This window comes from Cyphomyrmex costatus, unplaced genomic scaffold (assembly GCF_001594065.2).
Source record: "Cyphomyrmex costatus isolate MS0001 unplaced genomic scaffold, Ccosl1.0 scaffold181, whole genome shotgun sequence".
Lineage (NCBI taxonomy): Eukaryota > Metazoa > Arthropoda > Insecta > Hymenoptera > Formicidae > Cyphomyrmex > Cyphomyrmex costatus.
The window spans coordinates 180,671-206,520 of record NW_017275836.1 but is presented as its reverse complement, the minus strand read 5'-3'; the positions used below and the strand labels follow the sequence as shown (position 1 = coordinate 206,520).

Below are 25,850 nucleotides of genomic sequence, written 5' to 3'. Positions count from 1 at the left end.
GTTAATGTAGACACCTACCGAATGCTATATATCCACAACAGAGTCTTCATTATTTCGAATGATAAAACAACTTTGTAATCAACATAAATAATTGCTAATTTTAAATGCGCTTGAGTTGCGTAAGTATATATAAGAACGTGTTTCTAAGCATCAAATTCTAATTCCTAGAAAGCAGTAAGATCAAACGCATTTATGGATTCGCAATGCTCTTTTTATTGCGGAATGTTGATGACCCTATCCATCATTGTGGAATCTCGTTGGCGCAACACGCCACTTGTCGTCGCTATTAAACGAGCCCTGCCGTGATTACCCGCGAGCAATCATCGTTCTTATGGTGAGAAAAATCTTTCGGGTATTAGCCGCGGGTTCGCAGACAGCGCGACATGAATGGACGAATTATCCTTACGAAACGAATGTAATCCCCAGAGGGATTTCTCTTCGTTCGAGTACCGCGTAAGAAAACGAGCTCAAGGTAGCCCTTGCCTATGCAACCGCGATTATGCAGCTGCATACGTGGAAGTCGATCGTCAGGTGTGGGCCCGAGTATTTCCTTACGGCTTTACGAATGCGAGTAAACGCACTTCGAATACCAGAAGTTGAAATTTACGATATCGTGCAAGCGCGCGGGAAACTATGCGGGAAAATTATGCGTGAAATCATGCAACTCGAAAGTAACAGAAATGATTCGTCGATACTACCATCCGGAATGTTTTCGCAATCTTATTCAACGTTCACTCACAATCCCGCGTTATGTATAGCAGTTAAGCTTCGGTTACGGAACGTGTATACATACGAATAAATTTGTTCTAGTTGTGCAAAGTTTTATTTTTGAGTTATATAATATGTATGATGAGTTGATGCGACAGATTGGTGTAATCATGACACACACAGCTCATTTCGCATAACGCGATTCAAGTCGCGTCAAAATAACGTGCGCACGCGGCGCACGTCGAACACGAATTCTCTCTCCCACGTACGTCGACGCGACCGCGATCGTTACCGATTGTTGGGTAACGTGACGCGACGACCGGTTTGCCGCGAAACGGCTTGGTTAGCCGGAGGCCAGACGCCGGGAAAAGAAGGGCGACGCGAAGTCGACCAGCTGACCCAATGTGGCCGGGGACAAGGATGACCTCAGTACGTCGGTCCGGATTACTACGATACGGAGAAATGCTCGTCGTCGAATAAACCGGATGTCACCTGCCGCGAGTTCAACATCACGGGATCATTGGGTAATGATCGCGATACACCATTCCTCGACATTCTAAGGATGCTTTTCTTTTAGGAGACACAGTCGACACAAATGTCCTTCTATCTTTGCTATTCATTAAATGTCAAGAAAGATGAAACGACGTTTGTGTCGACTGCGTTTCAAAAGGAAAGCAAAATTTGGAAATATTTCCGTGACGAAGTGTTCGTAAATAATCGTACTTGGTAAAAGAATGTTTGATAATGTATGATGAATTTGTTATTGACTCTTTTCTGCCTGGATCAACCAGTCACTGTACTATAATTAAATTATATAGGCGCTATAATATAGAAAGGCACTTGTATAGCTATTCGAGATGTAGCGTATGCAGTCACGTGCACACGCAAGTGCATAGGCGCTCACGTGTACGCGGGAAGAAAACGACGTAAAGATATTCCTTACGAGAAAAGGAGTCGGTCAGATAACTGTACGTCGCGGCCTCCGGACGACATCTTTGGTGTCGCCGGCGTCTGGAACCCTCTCTCTTTATGCCCATTCCTATATACACACACACCTTCCTAGATACGAAGCATTTGCATTTTGCTTTATTTCTTGTCTGTATTTTGCTTTTTCTCGTTTTTTTTCCCTTAATTGCGAATAAAAGCGCAATTTAAATGAGAAAAATTTTACGAGTGTTATTCTTAAAATATCCACGTTCTTTCTCTCTTTTAATAAATAACAAAAGGGAAATTACTGTTACAATATAAAAAAATGTCTAGGAATATGATGACATCCGTATGACGCATAGCAATTATTTCGCGAGGAGCTATAACGATGACCAAATGAAGCACGCTCCTACTATTATAACATCCTTCAATAATTTCCTTTCACCACCTACGTTTCCTCTGTCGAATGAAGCGACCTTGTATCTCACTTACATATACACAAAAAAATTAGGTATTAATATTAAATATATTGCTTAAAGACATGTGCATTAAAAATGTATTTTTCTTTTCTTACAGATGAAGTTTTATCAGATAACATTAGAGCTTCCAGGATAGAAAGGGACCTAGACGGTAAGTCTCTCCGTAAATGTTTACGTGTCTAACAAGTGTATGCTAGTCGTGACACATTTGCGACACCTGAATCACACCGACACACGCAGACAAGGATTGCACTCAAAGTTGAGCTTTTCAAATGAGTTCTTCCAGTTATGTCTGATAAAAATACCTATTTTTGCACTTTAGATTTAACGCTTCTGTGTCAAGTTTGAGTGCAAGCCTGTACCATAGAACAATTTTTCCGCTTCTGTCCTTTGTCTCTGCTCTCTCTATATAACTTACCTCTTCTCACGATACATCATTTTGCGTATCTCAATTATCCATGTGCGTGTTGACGCGAGGTGCGGCCGTGTAAATAAAATTTCTCAAACGGTTATACACACTTTCCTGTCGCTGAGTTGACTATAATATGCATATATGTCATCTCATTTCAGTGGTATCTGGCTTTATGATCTGTCATACAATTAATTGTGAGATGTTCCTCCCCAAGACATGAAAATTCATCACGTTGTGCGAAAAGCTTTTAAATATTTCAACTTCTTAAAAATAATGAAATAACAATAAAATAAAAATAGGTTATTAATTATTTTAGATATTTTAATTTTTTTTAACAAAAAAAACCGCTCAATGTGCGTAATCTTAGAATTTCCAAGCCTTAGGGGTTGTACATAAGCAACTTAACTAATGGTTATAAAATATCTTTCTTTCTTTTCCTCGTAAGCATGCCAGTTTTATTCACTTCAAGAGAAACAGCGTTTTTTTTGAGAAGTAGGGTAACGACGCAAATTAAGCGGGGTACCGCGGATAGTGTTGCAAGTGTCCTAGGCTACGAAAGAAGAAGGCTCATCTACTAAGATCGTCTGTCTCTTTTTTTCTGTTTCTGTTACTGCTCCTGTCTGCTCCCCGCCTACAACTCTTCTCAACAACGGATGCCGTCTGCCTCCAACGTCCGTCCGCCACTCCGTCTCTCCGACGACCTACATTACGATTAAAAAAAAATATACAATATTACGACGCGAATATTGACTGACGCAAACAAACGACGCTGACGTATTTCGGTATACGATTATGACATGGACGGGCTCGTAAACGTGAAATGCGACTGAACGAATCAAATTCGTTGCACATATTTATGCTGTGTGCGTGTGCGTGTGTGTGTGTGTGTGTGTGTGTGTGTATGATTTCAAATCAATCACATTGCTGATGTAATCGGTCTTCCCCGTTTCTTTATACGTTGCCGACAATTCCACTGCCAAATTACTGACACGACGTCTTTTTATGCCGTTATAATATTATTCCGTATATTTCTTTTGGATTTGACTACTCAGGAGTGACTACAGTCCTTTTGGTATCGGCAATTCCTTATGGAAAGTCATTACCACCGGTTGGATTATTAACAAAAACAGCACGGACATTCGTGCAACATGGTGCGAGTACCGAATTTGCCACTCAAGTTGTGGGCACGACCTTGGATAATGGTCGTCTCTATGCAAGAATCCTATCTACAGCCAGCAAAGTTTTCTACGACAAAAATCCGACGCCGGATTCGGCAAGTCCTTACGTCGTTTATCCGTCGAAGACACCGGAAGACGAATGGCAACTTAGACTGGCCCTTGATAGCGTGCCGTTGAGAGCTCTTGAAACGCAGAGTGGAAAATTCGATACAGAATCAAATGAAAAGAAAAAAGATACTGAGAATACTTCGAAACTAGACGAACTGTCCAAAGAAAATGATATATTTAATAAAAGAGAGCTAAATATGGATACGCAGAGGTTTAAGCCAGAGAAGGTACGACCGGCCGATAATCTGCCTACTTATACCGTCAAACACGAGTACGTGTCAAATAACTTTGATTCGTTCGATGATGTGCAGTCAAGAAGCTTTAGACCTCGAATACCGAAGATTTTTAAACCACAGCTAAAAGCTTCGTCGCAGAAGAAACTAGATATGAAGCCTCTCGCTACGGTAACCTACCATGGCTTCGCGGATTTCACGACAACAGTCGGCGATACCGTCATTGTCTTTTCGCCAAGCACGTCACCGGCACCCATGGGACGTCCCGCCACCACGATCAAAGGTGATGCCACGCTTCGTCCGGATGATGGTATTGCAGTATTAAAGATTCAGCCAACGACTGTGATGGAACACGCAAGAACCAATCGACCTTATGAGGGGGACCGGAAGCACGGCTTGGATGATCAATTTCTAAACACCATCAATCGCAATATTCAACCAAGCGTCACTGAGGAAATTGACGTTGAATCATCTAAAAGATTTACAGAACCATTACTGCTGGTACCCGATGTCGAAACGGGCTCATTGAAACCAACAGGTCTTCTGAAAGTTGTTGATTCTACTACATCGTTAGACGGCACCACGACACATTACAAAAGTCTCATTTATGGCACATATATTGGCACGAATTATGCACAAATAATTCATACATCTTCAAACGTATATTTCTTCCCGGATGATGCCACCGTAACATATGGAGCTGACGACACGACTACAGAATATGGTATAACTGAAACAGAATCCGATGACCGAGATACTACTGTCGAAGCATTACCTTCTACTACACCGATGACCATCACGACTAGCGAAGAAGAGATGAATGAATTGACTACTCCGTTGAGAGGCACAACGGACAGTGTTTTAACAACATTGAAGGACATCTTAGAAAGTGCAAGAAGAGTATTAGGAACGACTGAATCGGTGCTACCGACTTTAGACGACGAAATTCCTAATGATATTGTGCCAGGAGATCCTCAGGGTCGTAGTATCAAAAGCGGTTCTCCTCAAAATAATCTTCGACCCGGACATAAACATGATTCAGGCAACGTAGAAGAAAAAGTAACATTAGTTACTAGATTACTACCATCTACTGTCTACAAGACATTCACATACTTCACAACTTTCTTCATTCCGGGCGGTAGCGATCAGACTACGACTTCGATACGTTCGCGAGAAGTAGTCTCTTCTGAGGTAACGTTTTTGACAGAGTTAATTCGACCTACTTCAACAAAACATTTAATTCGTCCTACTATCTCACCAGGCTTAAAGCAGAAAACATCAAGCTTGCCTGATGAAACTGAAGAAGAGCAAACTACTAAACAAGATGAAGAGATAGAGCTCATTTTTAAAACTTTGTACACGACATATACATATCTGACGACGTTCTTCCAAGATAATACATCTAGTGTATCTAGTCGGCAAGTTGTCGAGACTAATGTTATTACGCAAACCGTTGGACCAAATGGTGTTTCTGCCATTGTTGCCGGTCTCTTCGATAAAGATGAGTCTGTTCTAATATCGCCAACAACAACGCAAAATATTTTGCCATCGGTAATAACAAACGGTCGCACTCCCGAGAAATTCAATAAAGGTACTGAACTAGACGTTCCTGATGAAACGACAGAGGGAGGTCTAACCACTTTCCAGCAGCAGGATACTACATTACACGAGAATATTCCAACAGAATCCATAACGACTATTGATGATTTTGAAACATCTGATGGCTGGACCACTGATTTAGAACCAAGCCCCACGCCAGCTATGGCAAGCGTAGAAGTAAAGGAACAGGTGAAGACATATTATACGACATATACGTACTTTACCACTATCTTTGTAGACGATGAGACGGAAATCGAGACGCGAACCGAAGTTTTCACTAATGTCGTCACACAGACAATTACACCTACCAAGGTTCAATCGATTCCGCAGGAGACGGCTCGACCAATGACACCGAGATCTCAATTTGTCGAAAATAAGACTGGGGCCCCTCCAGAAATTTTAGCTTATTTAGAAGCTCTCCAACGTCAGAAATCACAAGAAGAAGCATTTTTATTAGCAAAGAAAGTTCAACAAAATAATACTGATCAAGTAACACATACTGAAACTACTGAAAACAATACTGAGATTACAACAGAGGAACCTACCACTTTGGAAGATCGGTCTACTACTGAGCGTCTATTTCGTAATTTCCAAGTAGGCGCGCAAGTAACGCCTAATCCTCCGACTGAGGTAGAAGTTCTAGGATCCATGATCACGGATGTCGTATCATCTTCTAGTTCTGGTGGCGGCACTGTTCTAGATGTGGACAAAAGAAACATTGTTCCTGAAGATCAGGAATTGTCGGAGTCTAACAATCATGAAGTAGAACCAGCGCCGACATTGCTTCTACAAACTAGTTATACGACTTTCACATACTTTACGACAATGTACAAAGGCGATCAAACGAATGTCGCCAGTCGCCTGGAGACAATTACGAACGTTGTCACGGAAACCTTAAGACCGTCTATCGTAGTGCCAATTCCAACTAGCACTCTCCCGGTGACATATTTCACGACCTTTACATATTGGACGACGTTCTATAAGGGTGGTGATACCATAACGACTAGTCGTGAAGAAACAATCAGTAATGTCGTTACATCGGGAGTCTCGCCTACACCTACAGTAGAGCTCGGTGTTATAATGACTTATACGCCAACTGTGAATCCACCGTTAGAGGAGGAATCAGCCAACGATGAAGAGGAGTCCAAGATTACGGCGGATAATGAAGTAACACCTGTCGGCAATGTTGGATCTGGAAAATCTATCACCGAAAATACAAATGAACCATTACCGATTACAACAAAACCTGACGATCAAAACGCCGTAAACATTTTATCAATTTCACCCGAGCCTACGACATTCTATACAACATTCACTTACTTCACTACATCTTACGTCGGAAATGAGACAATTTTGTCTAGCAGACTGGAGACTGTAACTAGCGTATCGATACCAGATATTACGACACAACAAGCAACCGGTCGTGCTATCGGTGGACCTGTGTATCCGTCAATTCAGACAATAAATACCGATGATAAAACCGTGACACCGTCTAAGGTGTCCGAAACTTTCAAAACAGGTTTGATTTCGACAATACGTTCGAGTGAAATACATGAAGATATTACAACTCACTACACGACGGATGTATACGGTACTTACATAGATGGATATTACGCACGAGTGGAAAAGAGTTCGACGAGAGTAGAAACACCGCCATTACCTTCTTCGTCGATAGCTACGCCGGTACTCCCTACAGGAGTTTTATCTTTAAACAGAGGAAGCGTAGTAGATGCTGATGAAATCACCACTGTTTACTTTACGACTAAACAAATTGGTACGCTTTTCGAGGGTACTTACGCTAAAGTGATTGAAAGTACATCAAGCACGAAAATAGACGAGGAAAGAAAAGCAAGCATTCCACCGACTCATGGCCATCGAACTGGCCTGGTACGTTTAATTCAGGGTCAAATGGAGAACAACTATACCACCACGTTTTATCAATCAAAAGTAATTGGTACCAGTATTGAGGGAAGATATGCTCAGATTATTGAAAGTACTTCTAGTTTCTTTGTACCGAGCTCTACAAGGAACATCGCGCCGACTTCTACTCTACCTCCAAGTCAATCGACAGGTATCCAGGAAATATCACCTTCTCCCGCTGTTATTCAATCTTCCGAAGATCATTCAGAATCTTCTGATCAAGACGAGGATTCCGATCAAAATGAAGAAGACGACGAAGAAGACGAGGAAGATGACGACGGGCAAAGTTCTAAAAAGAAATCACGATTGACATTCTCGACAAGAAAAAGAACTTTCACGCCAGTCATCAGGCCGTTTGCCTCCAGGAACAGGCCGACTTTTAATCCAAAACGCAAAGGCGCGCAAGCCGCGACGACTATTACTAGAACGGATATAACCCCGACGATAACTGCTACTTTAGCTGGCAAGAGTAATAGGTTTGCATCATCGCGGGGTCGCGTCACTTCGCCGATTGGACCGTACTCTTCAACGTTATCTCCGTCAGGTTCCAGAAGATTTTCGGGCAGACGCGGATCCGCCACTATTTCGAGTTCGACGTTTCCAGCGGGCAGTACCCGAGGTAGAGCACCATCTAGAATAACTCCGTCGTCTGTGTTTCAAAGCAACAGACGTGGTCCTACGTCTGTGAGAGGATCCTCTGCTAGGATTGCAACTCGTGCTTCAAGTTCTGCATTTCCCGGTGCTTCATCAAGATTTCGTGCAGGTATCAGACCATCATCAACGTTATCAAGAGGACAACCTACCGTCAGACACGATGATCAAGAAAATGACGCCAATGAGTTCACCACAACTACGCTCGTAACGGATGAAACACCGTTTACAGAATACGTCGACGGTGAAACTGTCACCACTCCTCTACAAACTACGACAGAATCATCTAGGAGATCTACGAATCCACTCTTAAGATTCCGCAGACCCATTAATTTAAATAGCAACGGCAGATCGGTGACTACTTCAAGACCACCAACGACTACAACTCCAAGACGATCGGGAAATTTAAATAGACTGAGCGCGCCAACAGTTCCTAGAGTAACTAATGGAAGAACAAATACCAGAGCAACTCCTCCGGTATCTACGAGAACACGACCGAGTAATACAGGTCTGTTCCCACCACGTGGATTTCTTGGTAGGAAGCAAGAAGTAACTACTGAAGAATCGATCGAGTCCAGTGAGGAACAAAATGAAGGCAACGAAGGTTTGGAAGACGAACCCGTTGAGGAAATATCAGACAATGATTATGAAGGATCTGAACATGAAGACAAAAGATCTAACGTCAATGTAAATCGTCGTTCCGGAAAAGCTGTTGGACCCGTCGTACAAATTAGACCTTTCGGAGCAAGAACAAGAAGAATTCGTCGTCAGGCTAGTCAGCTTAGAGCATACAGTAGTCGTTTCCGTAGACCCGCTCCATTCTCTTCTGTAAAAGCGGACGAAAGATCTGATTCATTAGACACCACAGCAAATGAAGACATTATAAAAACAGCACCAAAACCTTCCGCTCGTTATAATAATCGTGCGCGAAGTTTATCGCCTCTACAACCACAGAAGTTATCTAATCCCGATCAAACGGCAGAAACATCAGAGTTATCGAGTCAGCAGAGTACTAGAACTAGATCAAAACAATCTAATGGAAATAGAAATGGATCTGTCAGAATAAAACCGTCTTCGGCCTCAAATAATGGAAGACAATTTACATTAAGAGAAAAAGATACCTCTTCAAACAGATCGGGATATAAGAGACCGATTTCCTCTTCCAGAACGAATAGTAGATCTACTACTAAATCTGACAACGGAAGAGTAAGACCACCGAGATTACGAAATGGATCTTCCAAACCAACAGAATCTTCAATAAATTCTCGAAGAATATCATCGTCTCGTTCAAGATCATCAAACGGAAGAAATGGAAACAGAAGAGTTCCTACAAGGACTAGAGGAACTTTTGAGGATATTCGAGAAGCGCCTACCGTATATCCAAATGTCGACGGCACTATAACTGTGACGCATTATGTACCAACGGAAGTAACGATTCCTGTTGTGAACAATGGCGTTACGGAACATCGAAATATTATAACACAGCAACCAAGCACTGAAATCCTCGGACCTTCTCAATATAGCACAGTAACAGCTGGAGACGGGAAGCCGCTCGTAATAATTGTTAGCGAAGTGACGGGTACCAATAATCAAGGCCAGGCCGAGGTCACACGATTTTTGCTGCACGAGACACCCACTACTCGTATCTCGCACACCCTCACAAGTCTCGGTGGCCGTCGCGTCTCTCAATCAGTTATTATACCTACGACGGTGTTCTCTGTGGAGAACATAGTTTCTACGGTACAGCCTTCCTTGCCCGGCAACGCTCCCCTTGCCAATATTCTTCTCTCACAATTACTTCTGGGTCAATTAGGTCAACCGAATTCTTTGTTATCCCAAGCCACACCCACTACGCAGTATAATACACGCACTACCTCCTACGTCACTACAATAACAAAACATCAGAGCACTATCATTCCTCTCACCTTCCGCGGCAAGGAGATTCTGACGACTCTAGTCGACTCCTCGACTAATGTCGTTACTGCAACGGAATTTATAACGGACACCGTTGTAGTGACTCCAACGGCTGCGATACCGGCGGCCAACATAAATTCCCTTTTGTTGTTACTCCAACAACCACAGACGCAGCCGCAGAATCCCAATCCGTTGTTGGATCCTCTGTTCGCGGCTGCTCCATTTACACAGAGTAATACCTTACCGGGAGAAGTCGAGAGTAGACATCAGCCGGTCGATTCTGATTATAAACATGATAACTACGAGTATTATGAGGATGAAACAGAAGAATACCAAAAATCTAGATCACGTGGGCGTAAATTGAACGAAAAGAAAAAAGAATCCAAGGCTTCTGCAGCTACAAAGGCTGAATCTAGCGTGGTGACGCTCTACGTTTCCGGCCGCAGACCCGGAGAATTCAGCACTGTTCTGAGTACCGTAAAAGTCGGCGATTCCGCCACTGTATCTAGAAGACGAAGAGAAACTTTGGAAGGAGTTGTCGAAGTCCGACCTTCCATACCACCGTCATTGCATGCTGGACCGGTGGCCGTTGCCATTTTGGCGGGAAGTGAAGATCCTATCGACCACGCACCAACACAAAGTCTTGAGAGCGTAGTGGGTGACGTCGGACGGCATATTTCCACGTCCATCTATACCTAATCTTATCCTTCTCTGTGTTATACAAAAATCCTCTCCCGTTCCTCGTCCTCCTCTCTCTCTCTCTCTCTCTCTGTCTCTCTCTCTTTCGCCCTTATATTATATGTCCATTATTTTATTGAAACCCACTTAGAATCGTCCTAGAGGCTAACTCATGCCTTTGCCAAATCTTTTTCATCCGGAGAACGTCGGTTCAGCTTCTTCGGGCATATCATAGTGGGAAAAAAAACGAGCAACATCGATAAAAATCGAAGTTGTTGCATATGTAATATAAAAAATCCCGCTTGGATCCCTTTTCTTAAAGTTGCGTAAAGAAAGGGTCATGAATAATTGACTTCGGTGAAAGAGTCATCCGTAAGAATGGCCGTTACGTATTCAGTTCGCTCTCTCCCAATCTCTTGAACTTCTTCTGTATTTCCTTCTTAAAAATATCCTCTTTGAGCGTCGTCCCTCATTTCCTTTTACTAACATAACCTCGGTCTGCCGCCGCACGCGCGCCCACACGACAAAACCGGACATGATACTCTTCCGTCTCGGCAACAACATTACAACAAACAGACAAGTCGTGCAAGCGCCCGACAATGTTATTAAAATGTACATGGCGAAATTCAATCAGATGAGCACACAAAAACCGAACACGAGACGGCAGCGTTATTTAACTCCAATCAATCAATGCATCACGAAAGCAACACCCGAGAATGGCTTTATCGTTGTACTCTGCTTGATCATATAGATTTTTATTAGATCGCGGAGTGAACTTAAATACAAGGCGAGATGTGATTTGAACAATCGAGTGGAACAATCGCCTTTGCAGGTAATCTCTATGCTGAATCGGTGCAATATGGAAGTAGGAATATTGATCGCAGGAGAGAAGACATTGTTAATACATGGTCCACAAACGAGGATTATATAAACAATGGAAAGATCGACGATGATGACGAAATCTTTGAGGAAACACCACGAAAACGTGTTCGAATTCGAGTACCCGTGGTGCGTAGCAGAATTGCTAGACAACATAAGTTTACGGTCGTCAGGCGCAGACCCTTGACACCTCGCACCAAAGATATTGCGTACATTACGTCTACCACGCATACACCACGAAGAATCGTGGTGACGCGTGTCAGAACTGTTGGATCGGGAAACTCGATTTATCCGACTGACATTCCGATAGACTATGGAAATTACCAACCTACTGGTTTTGGAAAACATAAAGTAACTATAACCAGACGTAGGAAACTTCAATCTACGCCGACGTTGACTAAAAATAAAGTCAGAGTAACCAGAAGAAAATTAGTCGCAGTGCGTCCGATATTTCCAACATCGACTCTTGCCATTATCACTACTGGATTTTTCACCGCGCCTTCTTCCGAATATGAAGAATATTCAGATGAAGAAGACGAGAAAGAGTATGAGAGTGAAATTGTTAGAGAAAAAGATAATTCTGTCGTTACGCCCAGTCTCGAAGAGACACCGAATATTATTGATAATAAACCAGACGAGGAAGCGAGTCCTGTGTCGTCGGATAGCAGCTATGCTATAGTCAAAGAAAGCACATTAAACACGCCAGTGATTATTACCGACAATTTCTTTTTCCCTCCGTCTGACGAGGAAGATGAAAAGTACGAAGGTGATGACACGACTACTACAACTGAAAATGTAAATAAAGTCACGATTTTAATGAAAGATGAGCATCCCACAATTTCTCCTAAGGATGAAGATAATATTGTACCTAATAAAAGTGATATTGAGATGCAGCCAGACAATATTACGACGACACCAATCAGTCAAACATCAGCAGAACCGTCGGAAGAGCAAACAATAAAAGCGCCTGAGGAATCTGACAATGCATCGATAAATATAACGGAATCGATCATTTTGGAAGACGTTAATAATACAGAGATATCAACGAAAACCGTTGTATTAAATGAATATGTACCGACTACTGAACTTACCGTTAAAAAAGATGGTAACGATAAATTTGTAGCAAAAGAACGAACTACCACCATTGCCACTCTTGAAGAGCAAACAACTTTTATGGAAGACGTCACTACATTAAACGTGCCCGATGAATCTACGAGCCTTCCCGATAAAGAAAACATCACGACGGAAGAAATTACATCAGTTACTGAGACGATAATGCTCGGTAAAGAAAGTAAAGGGCAAAAATCAACCGAAGCTATTGAAGATACTACAGAACGCAGCGTGATGCCAAAAACGATCAGTGAGGGCTCAGAAGAAAATCTAACAGTTCAACCTCTCCAACCGGATGTCATAATTGACTCTAATTCAACCCAGATTTCTCTAATCGGAACGGTTCCATCTGATACTATCGTAATAGCACCGAGCTTCGAGAGCGTTATACCGCTCGAGACTACGAAGTCATCGATACGCGACACCGATACGTCCAATCATCTTGATGATTCGTACATACCCAGCGTGATACCTCTCAGCGCAAATTACACCCGCGAGACAATCCCCGCGACGAAAGTCACGAGCGAGATTACGCCGGAGGAGATCGAGGCCGGACTAGCGGATGATCTTTACTTGTCATTATCTCGCCTCGATTTCCCCGAGATCTTACCGTCAAAATCAACCACGGTCAATCTAGAGACTAAACCCACGCCGGATCTCGCACTGGAGCCTAGCACGAGCGTATATTATACGGAGACGGTAGTGACGTCGACGCGACTAAGGACGTATACATACGTGGTGACGCAACTTAACGGACTGGAGACCAAAGTGACGTCATCGACGACCGTACGACCGAGAGTGACGACACTTACGTTGACGGTGCCCGTCACGGTGACTGTCACTCCTACCGTGGAGTCGTCAGCCGGCTTCGTATCATCTGTGTATAATCCAGTACCCGTTGTCGGTGAGTAGTACCTTTTACCCATCTGAGACCTCTCTCTCTTTCACGACGATCGCACAAGTGCGCAAGAACGTTGAAATAAACTAGTACATGAAATATAAACGATATAATATTTTAACGAGGTAATATGGATCGAGATGCGTAAACTTGTTGAAAAAGGTAACGAGATAGCGAAACTGATCATTTCAACGTTGAACGCACACGGTGATCCTCGTATGTAATATAATCCTTAGACTAAACTTTTTTTTCGCTATAGATATTGCTATAGACTTCCTGATTACGCGAATTCTGTTGAACTTTTACGAAACGGACTGTTGGACTGTGTAAATGCTGTATTAAATATTGTGTCAATTGGCTTTTGGTATTCTAAATTTTTTTCCTGTACATTACAGCCCTGTATGAAATGTAAATACTGTATATGGACAAAACGACACTGTATATACCTAAATTTGCGTTTTTCAAATGTACGATACATACGAATATTAATCCCCCCCCCCTATATTAATTACATAACTTTACCAGTTGTATCTTTTTCTGTAAAAATTTGTCGTATGTTCGATTGTAATCCGAATATACGATTCTTTTTAATCTTTGTATATTAATACAGATACTATTTGAACGTTGATTTGAAACAACAATAGGTAAGCTTACAATTTTCCGACAGTATCTTTCACACATTGCTACAATATTTTTTTTCAATATCTTCGAATAAATAGTAATTAAATCGATATTGCGAATCAACTTCTCTTATATACATATATATAATGCAATGTAAATCGCTATTTATGATATCATAATGACAGGAGAGTACGAGGCGAAGGATGAGGAAGAAGGGCGCAGATTTAATTTAGCGACCCGTGTAATGTCAAATGGCGTAGAAGTCATTGTCGCCGGACCGACTCCGGCTCTACGATGGGAAAATTCGAATCCTCAACCTACCCTCACTTTGTCAGAAGCAGTGGTCATGCTTCTGCCGCAGGATAAGCCGAACGAGTTTGTCACGAAGACTTGCACAACAACTTTCACGTATCTCAGCACAATTACCAAGGATGGAACGACTACCGTTTCAACGGAGCAGCAGGTGCTTACGCAAACGTATTTGTGTATTATATATATATATATTATTCCAAATAAAATTTTCTCTGTTCTCTACTACGATTCATAAAAATTTTAAACCATATGGAATATTTCATTTATAACTTAATTGTTTAAAAAATGTATAAAGAGTAAATTACTTTATAAAAGATATTACCATGAAGAAGATAAATAAGATTGCAACGTGTTGGATTTACCATTTTGTCAGTTATATCATATATGTAATCTATAATTTTAATGTAATTTCTTTTTAAAAATCTGATAATTATATATATATATAATTATCATTAAATCAAGAAAAGTTACAAAAATGTTTAATTACGATATTAAGTCTCTCTTTGAGTTTTAATCTCCTTTTATACATTTTATTCATATTATTAATACAACAGATTTCATATAATCAATAATCAGTTTTCGAAACATCTTACAAATATCCTTATTGGTATAATAAATTTGTTATTTCTTTCTAGGTGGTAGCGAATACAGCAACAGAGGAACGACACAGGAAACCTGGCTCTGAAACAGCAGCTGTGACTCTGGATGCATCCCCGACTTTACGCACCGAAGTATTTAAAACGACGTACACATATTTGGCTTTAAACACAGATCATCCGGATGTGAATGACGCCTTAGAAAGTAGCACGAGAGTCATAACGAACACGGTTACCGCGCCGCAACATTACCTAGACATGATTCTCGAGCCATCAGAAGCTCCGCGACCGGAAACCAATACATACCTCAGTACCACAGTATTGGAAAAAACGTTTATGGAAGAAGGTCGAACAAAAATAGAGACGGTCAGCGACACGATTACTCAGGTTAGCTTATTTTCTTACCGCAAATTTCTACGTTGGTATTTATTACGGCATTATATTTTTTCTCAATTTTTGTTTTTAGCTCATAGTAACGGAATCAGCACCTCCGCCGCGACCAACCAGTGTCACAACTACCCTAACTGCCTTGGATAACACCGACAGTAGCGTGACGGATATGACTAAAACATATTACATCACATACACATATTTCAATACATTTTTGGAGAAAGGTAGCACGGTAGTTCGTACAAATGTAGCTACATCGACTGACGTGGTATTGGAGAAAGTGCCGGTGCGAAAAACAACCATGAAAACCGCTCCGGTTAATCCTACCCCGGAGCCTATACAGATCTTCGCTACTAAAACATACCTTACCACGTTTACTTACTTTACGACATTACTGCAGGTATATGTGGTACTTCGTATTTATGTTCTATATACATTGTTAAATATCAAAGGAGCAATGGCATCCTGTCTTAAATTAAATAATATTTTGTTTTTTTAATTTCCATGAATGCCAAAATGTAAATCAATTCATCTCTATAGTTTCAAAGTAAATACAATACATCCATATTAACATATATGCACTTATGTTAGTAAATAATAAACTAAATTTGAATTAAATTTAATATATTTTATTGAGTTAAATTATTTAACTCCATTGTTTTAGTTAAACTAACAACAATGTTGAGTAGAAACAGTGGTGATCTATAGAAATGATTATAAATAACCGGATTTAATTTAACATAAACTTAACAGTGTATATTAAAAATCTCTCTCTTGTTACATATAGGCTGGCCCAGATGGCGAAACATCAACAACTGTGACGTCTCGTTCACATATCGTTGAAAATGTCGTAACGGAATCAATAGCTCCGAGTTTATTAGACGCCGGATATATGAATGCCCTATTGACGACCGCGCATCATTCTGATCCGGTGAAAAACGTCGTCACGGGTTCGACCATTATCTTCTTCGACGATGAAGATCAGATCGATCCAACCGCGACCTCAAATCTCCCACAATCAACCTCTATTATAGATACAAAAAAGCACGAGAAAAGTGCCACGAACAACTCGACAACTACAATATCAACGGAAATGTCATCGGAGGACACTAACTCTGATATAAAGCTAGCAGATTCAATTAATAAACAGGTATATTTCATTTACAAACTTTATCTAGTATAAATTAAGAGAAAATTTTTTTCTTTAATATTTTATCGCAATGGAATATATCAAATTTTATAAATATTTTATAAATAAATAAAATTTGCAATTTTTATGTAGGATAATAATGGTACGATATCAAGCGATGTATCACAAAATAAGAAGCCAAATTCTCAATCCGGGGACGATGGTTCAGTTAGCAAACCTCTTCTTAGTCTGGGTTCTCTAGGAATAAATAGTTTATCCGCTCTGGGACCGGTAATCACAGCAATGGCCGGATTATTACAAGGTAAAACTGCGGCTACTCGTAGAAACGATAGCGTTCCTATCGCAGAAATTCAAGAAGTCACAACACAACGGTCCCCTATCTACATACCTGTCGCAGAATTTGCTGATGGTGATATAGAAACCGCTGAAAGCCAACATATCGGTAATAATTTTTTTTATCGAAAATTAATTATTTGTTATTATTTTATTTAGTGCGTTTCAAATATTAAATGATTATCTTTTCTAGCTGCTCATCTGGCGAATCTCAATCATAATTACATTGCCGAAACGCGCCACAAGGTGACCAGTAGTCTTGCCGATGGTATACCGATATCTCCGGGTGAAATAATTACCGCAAATAGCGATGTTATTATAGGAAAACCTGGTAAAATGGCGCCGAGACCGCCGCAGACGCTTTTAAAGAACGAAGAGCACATTGGTATGAAACCACCACCATTACCGGTACCGAATATCCCAGTACATCCGGTATTAGAAGTGCTGGAGGACGACGACGATGTACAAACTCAACAAACTGCGCAAGATGCGCAAATACAAATTTTGCCAGCACATCAGGTTTACGAGGAACATCTGAAAGTACCGGTTTCCATTCCTCTCGATACAAATCATCCAACAGCTCCTAAACAGTCTCAAAAGTTGCCTCCCGTTCAATCATCACCGCCTAAAAGAATCGCATCAAAACAAGATATCTTGGAGAATGATCCTTTACTTAAACCACCTAACAGACCAAATGTAGAACAGTATGCAAATCCTAACGTGAACCCTAAAATTCCAGAGTGGAATCCGGAGAAATATAGAAGACCATGGAGCGCTAAAGATCCCTTAACACCACCTGCAAGACATGATGAAGTATGTTTTATTTGTATTATATACATTTGCACTATATATATTTATTTATGCATATATGTGTACGTAACATATAATAATTTATTTCAAGATTCATCCAGACAAACTTATCGAAAAACCACGTCCGACTTCAGTCATATTATCTTCAGAAGAACAGAAACGACCGCCGTGGGCACAAAAAGATCCTCTATTACCGGACAGTTCTATCATTATACTGAGCTCAGAGTCAAAACCGATTTCTACCGAACCGATAGTCCATCAGGTCCCACACGTTATTGATAGATCAACGGGGCAACCTTTATTAGTCAATATCCAACCTAGTCAAGTAGCTAATGTCGTAATTCCTCAAGGCGGCACGCAAGCTCTAATATTTGGAGATACTAATGAACCTCATATAAGTGGTCAATATTTCGACGATCCATCACCTTATCCAGAACCTGAAGTTGGACCAGGTTTTATGGGTATCCAAAAGGTGTGTGATATTGATTTTATTATTAGTATCATCGCGTATAATGCAATGTTTCTTACATTACTATATATGTTTAGGTTGAAGAGTTATCTCAATATTCAAGCGAGAAAAATCCAGCTTATTACATGGTTCCTCCATCACCATCTACTAACTTTAAAGTTTCTTCACCGAAACCAGGTTTTTCCAGTCGTCCGTATGCTGTTTTGTTATCACCTGTACGTGAGAGACCGTTAGAAGTGCCAGAGGCATCTGTATTGAGACCCGATAAGAGACCATCCGAGATCCATTTGATCAAACGACCCGATGGATCCGGAGGTTCCGGTCAAGGCCACGTTCATACAGAAATTCTTGTACATCACAAGCCGGAGACAATAAATGTTCGACACCCTGCTACTCATCCGTCTGTCCATTCTCATGTACATTCAGTTCACCAATCGCCAGTGCGCGGTCACTTTTCGAATGGTCAAACTCCGATGGACCAAGTTCCGCCGAGGCGAGTGGAAGTCACACCGACCGAAGTTCCACATCGTTATATATTTCTAGGGAAACCAGATTCTGGAAACGAGGTAACTTTAGGTACCAATTGGAAATCCGACAAGAAGCCAATTAGATTTGCTCTAAATAATCGACCGAGGCCGCGACCAAGACCGACGACCAATCGGCCTTTAGATAGACACGTCTTTGTGGAACGACCTACTGGATATCCACCGATTAGGAAACCAACGTATTCAGGGCCACAGAGACCTCCAATAAAAACACACAACACCATTATGTTACCACATCGTCCACCAATAAGTCCTCAGTCTCATCAGGAACCTACTCGGATTACCCCTAATGTATTCACTCTTCAAATTGACAATCAAAACAGACCGCCGCATATTTACCTAGATAAGACAAATGTAGGTAATATTACGCCACCAAATTTGCCAATTGACAATAAACAAAGCGATAACGTGCCCACTGGTGCAATAGAATACCACAATCCTTTACATCCAAATCCAATATCAGAAGAAAATAAGCATTCTCAAGTATCGTCTACAAATACGCAGCATGTATTGCCAGGAGATCATTTTGAAAAATGGCAGACTAATACACATACAGATCAGACGCAATTGGATTCTGACATCAGTGCCTCGGAGTATATTAATTATCAAAATCGGTATCATGGAAAAGGAAATAGAAGCCAAGAAACCGATGATCAGAACAAAAAAGACACAATGGATTCCCAAAGCTTCAATCAAACTTTAACATCTCAAACTTTATATGGACCAGTTGTTTCCATCAATACGGTTGTAGGCAAACCGCTGGAAGTCGAGCAAGAACAAGATGTAATTTACGAACACGAAACAGGTGGGAAGCCATTATTGCAAGTGCCTCATGGTACCGATCCTTACAATACGAGACCTTACGAATTGCCCGTAGTACAAGGCAAACCTTTTGGTGTTTACAATGGTCACATCGATCCGACTACTCCTTACGGCTACAAACCCGATTACGAAATAGTTCACGGTATACCTGCTCCTCATAATGAAGATGCAAGACCAGTTACGACCAAGACGCAAGGTGGACAAGTTACAACGATAAATTCACTTGAACGTGACGATACCATTGATCTGAAACCACCGGCAATTATACCTCAATTCGGTGTTGAAGTAGATAGACCTGGAAGACCGTTCTCTAGACCGATTAGGCCTGATTTAAGACCCAGTCTAACCCGAATTAAACCAGAAATATTAACAAAACCGCCAATTAAATTAGAAGTTAGACCCGATTACTCTGTACGACATCCGGAGAAAATCAAACCAAATAATGCGGAAATTTTTGTCAATCAAACATTGAATCATGGAATAAAAATAAATCATAATCTTCAGAATTGGGACGCAGATGTAGCAGTCTCCAATATTGTGAAATCTCAACAGAAAACAGTTGAAAATAGAAATAATACTACATCTCGTCCAATTATGATCGCTAATAAACGTCCGAATATTGTTCGACCAGAGCATGGAACATTCACGAGAGTGCATCCAGAATATCCTCATATCTTGACAAAACCGAAACCTAAAGTGCCGGAGCCAGTAATCATTTCGAGCGGCATTGCGGGACTGGAAACACATGGTCGTCCAAACGTCAAGTTTTCCATGTCGGTTGAGGCTACGGGCGAAGAGATGGATAGTAAAACGCAAACCGAACGACCGCCCAGTATGCTAATTACGAAACATAATCTACCACAGAATAAAAAGAATGATGAAATTTTGGACACAGCTTACCAAACAAACTTTGCTTCTTCGGATTCTCAAAGCGAGCAGGGCAAAATCAAGGACGTTCCTTCTAGAAACATGATGCCACCACCCTTAAACGGGGGAATCGGATCAAACCAATCGAAGAAAAAAGAGCAAGAAGGACTTAAACCACCGCCACCACCGTCAAGTGATGTGCTTGGAATGTCACCACCACCGGTAGACATTACTACCACTCATATACCCGTAGACGATAGATTTGCCTTAATGACGACCGACGAATCAGGTTTAAAGCCGCCAAAATATATACCATTAAAAGAATCGACAACAGTTGCACCGCCTAACACAAATATGGTTCCACCTAGTCCAAGACCATCACTTACAAGACCTTTCCTCGTAGAATTACTGTCACAGGTAAAACTTTAAAATATTTTTTTTATTTCCAATTCATATGTTGGTGAAAATTTTTCTCAGAACTTTTCATATAATTTTTCAAAATTTTCATGTAAATTTTAGAATTTTTCAGAATTTTAATTTTATAACTTTTTAGAAAATTTCTCAGAACTTTTTATACAAATTAAAATATTTCAGAAGTGTCAAAACCGTCTATATCTTTTTATAATTCTTCGTATATAAATTTTGATATATTCTAAGATTTTTTTAATTTTTCATTCTATAATTTCTGATAAAATCTTATAAAATCTGGTAACACTCAAAATATTTTTTCAGAAATTATAGAATGAGAAATGTTAGAACATTTCAGAATTCATATAGTATATATATATCAAAAATTCTAAAAAAGAAGATTTCTCAGTATTTCTAAAAAGTGTCTTAATTTGTATAAAAACTCTGAAAATGTTCATCAATATGTTTGTTATATTTTAGGACATGGTGCCACCACCAGTATTGACAACTACCAGACCGCTCGAGATCGCTACTGTGAGACCAGCTGTCGCAGTTTCTGGTTCTATACAAATAGCCACTGCCGTCGCGACGTCTCATATTCCAGTAATCCAGGATATTGAATCGAAAATTCCAATTATTCACGGTACTGTTGACCTACCAGTCGTAGTTGATGTCGCTGAGATCCTCAGACCTGTAGAAACGCGAATGAGCGAACATGTTAGCGTTTACACCGTGCGACCGTTTGATACAAGACACGTGTCTAGGTACAATATATATTACACGTAAATTATTTAATTAAATTTTTGTTAGAACAAATTATAATAATTGAATTGTTGTATTTTAGAATTGCCATTCAATCGACATCGACGTTGACGACAAATATAATAATACCGACAAAATTGCGGCCACCTCAAGTAGATCATATTCAGCCAAGTAAATCGTCAACAATCCACCGCAATGTCAATCCGACGAGATCATACATTTTAGACATTCCACCAAATCCTGTTAAGCGACCTGAGCATCCGATATTCTTAGAATCTAGCCGCGAAAGCATCGTACCGTCGACAAGATTGGAACCTACCGAGTCTTTAACATTCATCATAGAAACAGAAAAGAAACAGCATTCGACGATACCGAATGTCAAGACACAAAAACCGCAAATAATCGAATACAGCATCGTGAATAAAACGGCGAATAAAGAGTCATCCATAATCGTGACTAGAGTTGATAGTTCAATCAGTAAAGTAACAAAAACGTTGATACCAACACCAGGCAATAAGACGCGTCCCGAGGCAAGCAACTCGGATACACAATTTACGAAGAACATTATAAAGGCGACCAGTGCCATTGTCAAGGATCAATCCAATGCTACTATTCGCACAACGCCAAAAGAGGTACAAACATCTCGACATATATTTAAATACATAATTGTTTATTTTATGAATAATCGCATTGATTATTCATATATTACTGATTAGTGGCTAATGTATACAACCTGAATATATATTTATGTTCATAAAGGTGACAAGATTCAAAACTTCAACGGTAACGAGAACTAAAACATCGGTATTGGGTTCGCCGCCAACGACGAGGACACTTTTACTAACGCACACAATGACCACGACGACTGTTGAGACTGTGACGGAAACATTACTGCGTCCGACAAGCGTAGTGTCTACGGTAACTTCGACAATTTTACAATCGATTGTTACCAGAATACCTTCGTTGTACGACAACGTAGCGGATAATGACTCCATATTTGTCGTGATGAGCGATCAGAAACCACCTGTGTCCGGAGGAGAAGAGGTACTGATTCATGAAATAAATACTACGTATTATTCGTCATAATAAACAGAAGCTTCTCGTCAGTGCGTTTCATTAAAAAAGACTTCTTGATTTTTTCAAATAATTATTTATAATACCTTAAAAATTTATAACTATAAAATATAACTACATCAAATATAACTATAAAAAATAATTTTTACTTAAATAAGCATATTTTGCTTAAATTTTAGGTGGAGGCTGAATATGGAGAAGAAATTTCTCGCGATGAGCAAGATCTAATGGGTAATGAGATCCATAGAGTACTGACTGGTGGAATACTCGGTGCGCCGATAGTACCTCTTACGCCAACTGCGAATCAATGCATACCGGAGTGTAAATCGTCGAAATCTGAAATATGTGCCGAAGTAGGAACCGAGATGAGGTGCGTTTGTCGACCAGGATTCTCGAGAATGTTCCTGGATCGTCCTTGCAAACGTAAGTTTACAAAAATCCGTATGTACTTTTTTTATTGATGTACTTTACTGGCGGATATACTTATTGCTCGATTTGATATGCTTAAGTTAACGTGCAATAATTTTTAGCAACTTATACATACACACTGCGCGTTGGTTTGGATCGTATCGGTCATGAATTTGTGGCATATGACACTGCCTTAAATGATTCTACATCGGCAACTTACAAACGTTTGATAGTTCCGACGAAGGAAGCTTTGGATAGAACTTTAATGCAGAGTGACTTAAGAGATGTGTACAGAGGCCTCGAAATTGCTGGATTTATTCCGGATCCTACAAAGGTCGAGTTTCACGTGCAGCTAAGCGATAACGCTAATGAAACCAAATTGAAAGAAGTCCTTCGAAAATACTTAGTTGGAAGCAATTACAGCTTAGGTGGCACAGAGGTCTATGCTTCAAAGAACCTTGATTCGGTAAATTAAATCATGTGGTATAAATTAATAACTACAAAAGTTCAAGGCGCTCTGTTGTTAATTATGAATTATTAATATTTCAACCTTCTATCTAATTTAGATCGAAGCGACCGATTTTGATGAATGCGCTTCAAGCGGTCCGCATCATGACTGTTCACCCCATGCAGCATGCTTCAATTTACGAGGATCTTATCAATGTTCTTGTAGAGAAGGCTGGGCTGATTTATCAGAAAATTCAGCGTATCCCGGACGGGTATGCTCGCAAGCTCCATTGGGATGCACTGGCTGCAACAACAAAGGTCATTGCGTTACCAACTCTCTCGGTCAAGACGTTTGCGAGTGCTTCCCTTGGCACAGTGGTCAACGATGTCAAGTTAATCTTAAAGGTAAAAAAAGCATCTCTTATGGAGTTGCAATTAAATCAGAGAATCAAACCAATTTTATGTAAAACAAAACTTTTAAACAATTATATTATATCTTCATATATTTGCAGTTTTATTGATAGCTCTAGTGACGACCGGCGCGATATTGCTGGGTCTCCTAGCAATCTGTGTGGGAATGACGTGCTTCCGTCGCCCAGGACGTGATCGGAAAACCGGTGATAGACGAGCCATGATCCCTGGAACAGGTGGTGATACCAGCAGCGAGGGTAGCGTCACTGACTTGGCGATACCGCATCACGTACCGCACGTTTTGCCACCGCCGCCGCAAATGATAGCTCCCTTGCCGCCGAACAAACGACCTATTCGTAAGATCAGCGCGAAACCTCGTCATCCACCTAGAAAAGCTACTATGGTGCCTGCAACCGGTATGTTTTACTATTGTTATTTCTTATTTATTATATTTCAAACGACCTCTTTCATATATAGAATTTTTATAATATTTGTATAACATGTAACATATATATATATATATATATATATATATATATATATACACAACATATAAATAACGTTTGTATAATGTTGGTCATAAATGTAACACACTAGTCGTGCGTTTACAATTAATTCAATCAGTTTAATTTAATAAAATTTAATTGTCCTGCAGCGATACCAGTCAACGACGATCAGCGTGATCGTTCCTTGACAGTTATGATTCCACGCGCGAAATATCGATCGGTGCCGCAATCACCACAAAATTACAATAAGACCGTCATGAGTACATTTGCTGCGGAGGAACATAAACTTATAAACTATCTCGACAATGGCACGAGCTCTCCTGCCAATAGAAAACAAAGTATATCTAGCGCGAAAGACTGCAAGGAAACTGATTTGCAAGGCACGAGGAACCCAATGGCACCCACGGGTGCTCTTGTGAGTGCTGGTTTTCAGGTACGGTTCTGTTTTTATCTCAATCTAATTGTACAAGATGTTTAGAAAGTGTACAAAAAGTAAGGTTTTAATTATTGACAGGTATCGGCGACGGTGACCCGTACAGTGGATGCCGAATCCACCTTGGCACGTTCATGCGGTGAAACCACTGTGGAAACAGCAACGAAGGTACTGAGGAGCGGAGATCTTCAGGTTGATCTCGACTCGACTCTAGCTCGCTCATGCGGCGAGACAACAATCCAAGCTCCGACGAAACTTCTTCGATTGGATCTAGGCGAGGCTGGTTCTACTCTGGCGAGATCGTGCGGCGAAACGACGATCCAACCGCCGACAAAAGTCGCCGCTACCCGAAGAAACAGCAAGGACATTAGAGATAACAGGGATACCAGAGACAGCGCCAGTGAGGGTCACACCATGGCTGAGCGCGATTTAGGAAGTACACTGAGACTTCCGGCGCAACACCCGCCATTATACAGTCCGGATAGGGTAAGATAGTGTCTTATGAATTTATATTCAAATTTTTTTACGGATTACTAATATTTAATATCTTACTGAAATTTGGTTTTATTAATTGATACTTTTCACAGACTAGCGATCGAGAATCTAATTTCGATTCGCTATAGACGCTCAAACAAGAACGAGTCACGACGTATGGGAAGATTGATTGCGAACGAAGCCGCTGGACGGTATTCTCCGTAGATTTATGAATCATTGTATGTCGAAATAATTGAAATCTGCTGCTATCAAAATAGGCGAAGCAACATATTTCATTTTATGATATTGATTTATTTA

General features: G+C 40.6%; 1 protein-coding gene across 1 annotated transcript; it reads left to right on the top strand.

Moving 5' to 3' along the window:
• Positions 1-387: 387 nt before the first annotated feature.
• Positions 388-25,850, top strand: LOC108772233 (uncharacterized). The gene is given in 26 exon segments (XM_018537725.1): positions 388-571; positions 867-1,031; positions 1,034-1,141; positions 1,663-1,665; positions 2,212-2,265; positions 3,579-10,787; positions 11,185-11,191; positions 11,620-13,700; positions 14,501-14,778; positions 15,263-15,610; positions 15,690-16,013; positions 16,401-16,763; positions 16,896-17,205; positions 17,290-17,909; positions 17,998-18,378; positions 18,453-21,026; positions 21,498-21,781; positions 21,862-22,411; positions 22,539-22,845; positions 22,998-23,276; positions 23,384-23,727; positions 23,828-24,113; positions 24,221-24,535; positions 24,775-25,058; positions 25,140-25,544; positions 25,646-25,850. Coding segments are annotated over 26 exon segments (18,099 nt in total). The 3' UTR covers positions 25,682-25,850.